The following is an 8,436-nucleotide window of genomic DNA, read 5'->3' on the forward strand; positions in this document are numbered from 1 at the left end:
GGCACACTGCCGGCTCATGTTCAGCCGGCTGTCGACCAACACCCCCAGGTCCTTTTCTGCCAGGCAGCTTTCCAGCCACTCTTCCCCAAGCCTGTAGCGCTGCATGGGGTTGTTGTGGCCGAAGTGCAGGACCCGGCACTTGTCCTTGTTGAACCTCATACAGTTGGCCTGGGCCCATCCATCCAGCCTGTCCAGGTCCCTCTGCAGAGCCTTCCTACCCTCGAGCAGATCAACACTCCCGCCCAACTTGGTGTCGTCTGCAAACTTACTGAGGGTGCACTCAATCCCCTCATCCAGATCATCGATAAAGATATTAAACAAGACCGGCCCCAGTACTGAGCCCTGGGGAACACCGCTCGTGACCGGCCGCCAACTGGATTGAACTCCATTCACCACAACTCTCTGGGCCCGGCCATCCAGCCAGTTTTTGACCCAGCGCAGAGTACACCTGTCTAAGCCGTGAGCCGCCAGCTTCTCGAGGAGAATGCTGTGGGAGACAGTGTCAAAGGCCTTGCTGAAGTCCAGGTAGACCACATCCACAGCCTTTCCCTCATCCACTAGGCGGGTCACCTGGTCATAGAAGGAGATCAGGTTGGTCAAGCAGGACCTGCCTTTCATGAACCCGTGCTGGCTAGGCCTGATCCCCTGGTTGTCCCACTCATGCCTTGTGAGCGCCCTCAAGATGAGCCGCTCCATAATCTTCCCCGGCACCAAGGTCAGGCTGACAGGCCTGTAGTTCCCCGGATCCTCCTTCCGGCCCTTCTTGTGGATGGGCGTCACATTGGCAAGCCTCCAGTCTTCCGGGACCTCCCCCGTTAACCAGGACTGCTGATAAATGATGGAGAGTGGCTTGGCGAGCACCTCCGCCAGCTCCCTCAGCACTCTCGGGTGGATCCCATCCGGCCCCATAGACTTGTGAGTGTCCAGGTGGCATAGCAGGTCATTGACTGCTTCCTCCTGGATTACGGGGGGTTCATCCTGCTCGCCGTCCCTGTCTTCCAGCTCAGGGGGCCGAGTACCCTGAGGATAACTGGTCTGCCTGTTAAAGACTGAGGCAAAGAAGGCATTGAGTACCTCAGCCTTTTCCTCATCCTCAGTGACAATGTTCCCCCCCGCATCCAATAAGGGATGGAGATTCTCCTTGGCTCTCTTCTTGTCATTAATATATTTGTAAAAACTTTTTTTGTTGTCTTTAACGACAGTGGCCAGATTGCGTTCTAGCTGGGCTTTTGCCTTTCTCATTTCTTCTATTGCATCTCTAGAGGCAATATATAGAATATATTGATTGCCTTTTCTACAAGAAATGCCAGGGTATTTCTGAGGGCTGCTGGGAATGCTTATTTTGAATCCCATCCATCCAGATGAAAGTGTGCCATGTTCACTTGCTTGCATAAGGATGCACATTCACATGCAGCCACAGGAATGATCCTTTAAATAATCCTACTGAGCTGGCTGGAATGCTTTCTGCTGCTCTTTTATATTCTGTTTCCAGGTGTCCAATTCTTACAGATATCTAGGAGCATTTTTTTTTCAGAAGGATGCGTATTCTTTTGTAAATAAGTAAACGTGCTGGTATAGGAAAGCATAGAAGTACAACATCCAGTTAGACATGAGAAAAATGCCATGTGACTATGGTGAGCCTTCAGTCAGGTTAAATGGCAAATGCCCAAGAAAAAAAAGCCAGTGATGACCAGGTCTTTGGAATTACTCTACATAAGAGATTTCTGAACGCATGCAAAAAGTGAAGGATAACATAAAAATGAGTCTGTCTCCTGAGACTTTGACCAGGAGGAAGATGGAAGCTTAGCAAAGTAATTCAGATGTTTCTAATAGCTCTGTGCATCCATAGCCAATATTGATACAACATTGTTATGAGACTCTACTAAAACTTTTTGTTTCAAGTCTCAGGTCGGTGTATTAATCAGTGCCTTTATTTCTGGATTAATTGTTAAGCCAAGACTTGTTCTGCCCGTCTTCACTGCACTACCAAGGTGCTTGGCCATTTTAGAAATATCTGAGATACAGGTCAGCTGTCGCAACGTATTTTCCAAGCAGATGGTCACATCCACTGTAAGATGGCTTTTAGTATCAAAAGTGCTGAGTGAGAGAAGACAGAGTGTCTGTTCAGTTTCCAAAGACAGGTGGTAACTCACTTGCCAGGGATATCTCTATCTGCTGTTCTGTTGGTACTACGTAGCCATAATGCTGAGCACTGCTTAATAAGGTCTCAGTCTGAAATGATTTTTAAGGAAAGTGTTTCTAGTCTGGACTTAGACAACTTGTTTAATTTCAGTGGAGTTGTATTACAGCAGAATTTGGCCAACTGAAAAGAAAACATTCAGCAACTTTATTGCCAACAACAGCATCATTAAACCCTGTAATGAGGGTTTTGCAGACTGTTTGTTCTATCTATTCCCTCAGTTTTGGAGGAGCCAGAAGTGAGCACTTTGGTTTCAAAAATGTGGCAGCGTCATGCCAGCACATGGCAGCTGCTCTGCCAATATACCCATTAGGCCACGCTTTCCATGCAGACACCCAGAGCAACGCATGCTCCTCTCATAAAGGGCTATGATCCTATTGTCTGCTGGGCAGTCAGAGTCAGTACTCCATATGCTTCAGGAAATGGTGCTGGAAAGTAAGAAAATAGTATTCCTCCTTTTGCACTAGAGTCCTGGCAAAAGGTGAGAGGGCTGGACTGCTCCTGAAGGACGTCTCTTGAGCATTTATATCAATCTTTTGCAGTGATTTGACTTTTGTAAAGAGATAAGGCTCACTCTGACATCCTTGTCTCCCTGAGTTGTTGCTGCGGTTGAGTCTGGACATTGCATTTTTCTTTGCTCGTCTCAGACAGTGATATTGGTATCGCTGTCCTCTCTACAGCAAGTTGATTTCACTGTTGGAGATGGTGTCTAATTTATATTTTGGTCTGTTCGCCAAGTGCTTTGGAATCACAGAGGGTGAAAGGTTCAAGTGAATGATGGTGAGAGGTGCTGCTGTTATGGTTTTAATCATGCTTTTTTTTTTCAGGTACAGCTCGAAACACCTTCAGCCAAACAAACGTGTGGCTAGCAATCTTCCTCAGCATCACCCTCTGTGTGCTGCCTGTAGTTGGCTTTTGATTCCTGAAGGGTCAGTTAAAGCCAACTCCCAGCAATAAAGTAAGGAGATACCTTAGTAAACCATAAACCCTACTTACTACCACCTAAGCTTACCGTGGAGCCATATTGCAGGGACCTGGCATTCCTCAGAGTGTATGTCCCTGTAGGTGCAAGTGCTGCCATCCGTCTGTCTCCTAGTCTCTTGAGAAGGAGGACTGAATTTGGGTTTTGGCATAGTTCAAACCATCTGCAGCTGGGACCAAGGCTGAGATTATTTAGATGTGGATTAGATTGCACTGGAGCGAGGAAGCCGCACTATTTTTAGGTGCAGGGTTTAAGTGCTGTGGCTCAGTAGCAAAAGAGTGGCGTGTTTCAGTCCTCCCACCCTGCTGCCATACAGTTTTTAGCCTGGCAGACTGCAGCCCTTCACCCTCCACCCAGGTGTACGTGTTTGCTGGGGATTTTTTGACTTCAGAATTTACTTCATTTGTAGCCAATGGTTATATGCCCCCTCTGAAACCAGCTGCCCTCCCATCCCCAGGAATATGAAGATGAGGCCATTAGGGCAAGGAGAGGCTGGGAGAGATGGAGTGGGCAGAGAGCACACAGCTCACTACAGCCAATGCACCCCTTAACAAGATCGGCATAAATACAGCTCCTGGCTGCCTTTCAAACAAGAGCATCTGCTAAATGCTGCTGCCACCTGGTGCTTCCTTCCTCTTCCTGCACTGAGCTGCGAGACACTAGTGTCTCTGAGCAAAGTCCAAAGGGCATGCAACTCAATATCCCCAGTGACTGCCTTGATCATCCTTGGGATGTCTGTGAAGCTCCCCAGGTGCTCCAGGACTGTTGAAGAATGAGTGAAGGGGAATTCTCAGCCCTTGCAGAGGGGGTAGGTGGGTGCTAGAGAAGACTGCTAGGAAGGAAGGTCCTCAGCACACAGTTAGAGGCAGTTCAGATGTGTAAAAATGGGCTGAGTTTACCCTTCAGCTGAGCAGAAGTCCAACACATCTGTGGCCCAGAATCCCAGCCTCAGTGCTTGGGTTGAGCATCTCTCTCTAGTGCAAAATCACTTTACTTTTCTACCTCCTCTGGGAAGTGAATTGTCACAGGAGAGGAGTGTTTGCGTTTCCTGCTGTATGGAGATCCCCAGCTGGCAGTATGAGAGGAACTTAAATACAGACCTGAAGCTTAGAGAGGACAAGTACCTACAGCTGCCATTGTCCCAAGCAGGAAGGACAGGGGTTCGGCAGCTGGGGATTCTGCCGAGCATGGCACTCAGTACTGGCCTCCTGCCTTTGACAACCCCTTTCTGAAAAGATGCCTGTCCGCAGATGATCTTGGTGGCCACGTGGGAGCAGAGAGCCCACTACCTGCAAATAAAATACATTATTTCATTCCCTTCTGCCAAGGAATATGAGAATCTATTGATCACCATTCTCATCATAAAAAGCTTTTATATATCAGAGATCCCCTTTAGTAGTCTGTTTTCTAGATTAAGTAAGCCAATTTTTCAACGTTTCCTTATAGATCTTGTTTTCTGGACTTTTGACTATTGTTGAGATGGCTTTCACATTTTGGGTTATTTGACTGAAGTGCCTAAAAGAGCTGCAGTAATACCCCAACTGAGGCATCACAGAGCTGTGAGGAACAATACACTGAAATAATCCCCTCCCATGTCTTACAGATGACACTCCCATTAATGCCTTTTAGAATAAGATTTGCTTTTCCTTTTACCAGGCTGCCGCCCTGTGCTGCAAGTTCAGTTCCTGCTCTGCAACCCCTCCTGCCATCCTCCTGTTTTGTCAATCATTTTTGGCTTTGGACCCCTGCTTTTCTTTGCTCCTCTTCTACTGTGCTTGTGAATAATGATGCATTTCTCACTTTTTCCATCTTATTTTCTGATTTCAGGTCCTGCTCAAGATCAAAGAAGCCAAAAAGCGGCCACCTCCACCCTCACGCAAGAGACGCCTGCATTGGACCAACACCCACCGCTCCGGCTATGCCTTCTCCCATCAGCATGGCTTTGGAGCACTCATTATGTCTGGGAGAAACATGTGGCCAAAATCACCTTTTGCCACAACAGGAACATTTTCACCAAATAGTGACAAACATAAACACAAAGGACTATAAAAAAAAACCAAACCCAAAAACCAAACGAACAAAACAAACCAAAGTAAAGGGCTTTCAGAAAAGGAGGCTGTGCTCCCTGCAAAGCACTGAGCTAGTGGCTGCCCAGAGCTCTGCCCTCCGGGCTACCAAAGCAAAGACTTGGGCCTTTCCTTTCACCCATGTGCACCCTCTGACTTCAGCTTCTCTTCCAAAGATGTGTGCTGCTCCTGGGGAAGGCGGGCAGGGTGAATTAGAGCTGTTATATGGTATCCCAGAGGGCGTTCCTGGAACAAGAGAGAACATGCTGTGGGAGGCATCTCCGCTCCCTGAGATTGTTTATAACGCTTTTTTTTTTTTCTCTCCATTTAACTACATACCTCAGAGCAAAGAGAAGTCCAGGCTGAGGAAAAGGCTGAATTGGCAATGTCTTTCTCATTCACATGCCTTTGTTTCTGTTATGAATCCACTCTGGGCCATATTACTGGGGTGACAGTATTGACCCCAGGTGTGCCTTAGGTCCAGCCATACAACCCCCAAATCCCCAATCTTTGTAATATGTGTAATTTTGTAGCCAGGCACTTTAGAAGGCATGAGCTGGAAATAACCTCCTTCCAAACTAACAGTTAATCCAGTTTCTCAAAAGATGGCCAGTGCTCAAACACCACCCTCTTCCTGTATCTGCAGTCAGGAAGTGCTGCAAGCTCAGAGAAACCTCTAGTTGGTCAAGGGACAAGGACTTGACATTCATCAGCCTGCCCTGTTTTATCTGCGTTGCAGATCTGCTCTTGTTGTAAAAGATCATTGTCCTCAGAGCCATCTCAGGTTTTGTAGCTGGGCACCAGCCATTTCATTTAGACTTAAAATAAAAGAGCAAAAGCAGCTCAGGCTCCCATACAGATCAAGCCATAAAATCTAGCCCTGAGAAGCCCATGTCATGATTAAGGCTCATCTGAGCCACTAGCACCAGGCGACTTTCACACCATAACAGACTGAGGCAATATCTGTCTTCTGAGACACACGCACATCTGACTTGATGGAAATCACACAAGAAGTATCAGAGGCAAAGATGCTATTTCACTGCTAGCGCAGGGTGTCCTGCCCTTTACTCCACTGGTGCTGTTGCTCAGTGTAACGGATGAAGCATGACCTGATGGCTCCCTCACCCTCCCTGATGAGCAGGATGGTCAAGTTTCAGAGGAACTTAGTGAGGGCTCAGGGGCCTCTGCAGAGTTTCTCTGTGCTGGCTAATATTTTATTTGGGAACGGTTCATCTGTCAATCATGAGTTCCAGAGAGCTGAAAATCCTATCAGTCTGACTGCCAGCAGAGGGACCTAAGATGCATAGACACAGGCAAAGACATGGTGATCTTGAGGGACTGGGATTTGCTCACTGTTTTGTTACACCAGCTCCATAATCAGCAGGGTTACTGGGTGGAAGGCCAGCGTGGCAACATGAGAGTCTGTCTTGCCAGCACTGCTGAGCTGTCTAAATGGAGCTTTTTTTGTGCAGAGGACTAAGCAGCGTTGGCTGTTATATTTTTTTCGGCTCCTTTATACAAATTTAGACTCTTTCCTTGTTTTGAATTGGATTTTTTGCACTAACCATCTGGTATTTATTGGGAACTCTCTGCCTTGAGTCTCTGAGCTATCGGTGGAGGCAATGTATGATGGCAACAGGACAGCCATGTCCCCATTTCATCCGGTCTGCGTATAACACCTTGCTGCCTGTGGTCCCAGTTTTAGCAGTTACTGTATAAGATTGTTTAAGCTCTAATAGAAGGTTTCATCTCCCTGGGTTTAACTCAGCACAGAAAAAAACAGTCTGTTGCACCTGCTGTTTTGGGAGGCTCGTTACAAACTGTGGTATTAAATTTCAGCATAGCCAGTGCAAACTGGAGCTGGGACTGGATCCAGACTTCAGCAGCCAGGAGCTGCTTGCTAGGAAAGAAGCAAATTCTAATCCAGTGATCTCCCCTGCAAGGAGATACCTAAGTAAAGTGAGAGCCTGCACCCTGACTGAGGAAACCGCTGTGACAGTGCTTGTCACCTCCCTCTGATTTACCATTCACTTTGCAGAGACAATCATGGCTTTCTGATTAGGATTATGTCTTTCACAGTCAGCCTTCCTGGGGCTAGAGGAAAAAGGAGAATTTATGCAGGTAAACAGACATCCCCATGATATCCAGACTGGTCTGTGGACTGAGTCCTACCAAAGCTGTTCCTAGCATGTAATGCAGCAGAATATAATGCGAAGCAGCAGAGGCAGACCTTTTGCTGACAGAGCAAGGAAACGCTGAGACTGTGTCACTCTTCTCATATGGTTTACATGCAAAGCACTCACCTTCTGGCTGAAGGGGACTTGCAAATGCTGCATAGGACATGCAGGGGGTAATAGATCTGCTGGTGAACTTGCTCCAGATACAAATATTTCAGTGGTTTGACAAGATCAGCATTTGAAACATAGCAGCTGGCAGTGATGTCTGTCCTACATCACTCCTGATTTTGTAAAATTTTTTTTTTAAATAAAAAGAGAATATTGGGATGACTGATTTGTTGCCACTCTGCTAATTGATCAAAGGAGTTTATAACCAGATGTGTATGTTGTTCCTGGATCTCCTAAAGTGGGAGGATGGTCTGTGGGAGGATGGATCTGAGATGATAGTGCTTTTAATGTGGTATCCTGATTTGGGAAACAATCAGGAAAGTAAGGAAGCTGCAGCGGACAACTCTGAACAGCAAGCCCCTAGGAAAAGCCCAGCAGGTGGTTGTTATGTGATGGAGCTCGAATTCCCGAACTTCCTTTGGATCCTGTAAGGGATGTTTTAGAGGAAACGTTAAACATCCTGTAAGGGAGCTCTTGGTGTTCTCATCAGCCGTTTAATCCTGTACACTTGTCCGAGCTTCTGGTGTCAGCGGCCAAGTGTAGCAGTACATGCCAGACTTGATTGCGCTTTGTAGTAATATTTTCTCCAAGCTGCTATACTTGTAAGTAACGGCTCGTGGGACCGGGCTTCTGCCCCATCCTCTGCCATCCGCAGCTCTCTCCCTCGGACGCCCCGAGGCCCCAGCACCGCCCCGCTCGGCGGAGACGGAGGACGCCGACTCCCGGGCGGCCCCGGCGGGGGGGGCGGGCAGCGCCGAGGTCCCGCCCCTCCGCCCGGCTGTAAACAGCAGCGCGGCGCGGGCAGCCGGTAAGGGGTGGTGGTGGTCGCTTGCCGTTGCCTGT

The 8,436-nt window shown here is 47.7% G+C and overlaps 1 protein-coding gene across 1 annotated transcript in view; it reads left to right on the top strand.

Annotated features, from left to right (window-relative positions):
- Positions 1 to 7,755, top strand: part of LOC143172199 (phospholipid-transporting ATPase ID-like) — a 65,644-nt gene extending 57,889 nt beyond the window's left edge. Inside the window, 2 exon segments of the mRNA XM_076361443.1 lie at positions 3,028 to 3,158; positions 5,010 to 7,755. Of these exon segments, the coding sequence (XP_076217558.1) occupies positions 3,028 to 3,119 (92 nt within the window). The 3' untranslated portion in view covers positions 3,120 to 3,158; positions 5,010 to 7,755.
- Positions 7,756 to 8,436: the final 681 nt, after the last annotated feature.

Source organism: Aptenodytes patagonicus, chromosome W (assembly GCF_965638725.1).
Source record: "Aptenodytes patagonicus chromosome W, bAptPat1.pri.cur, whole genome shotgun sequence".
NCBI classification, from domain to species: Eukaryota; Metazoa; Chordata; class Aves; order Sphenisciformes; family Spheniscidae; genus Aptenodytes; species Aptenodytes patagonicus.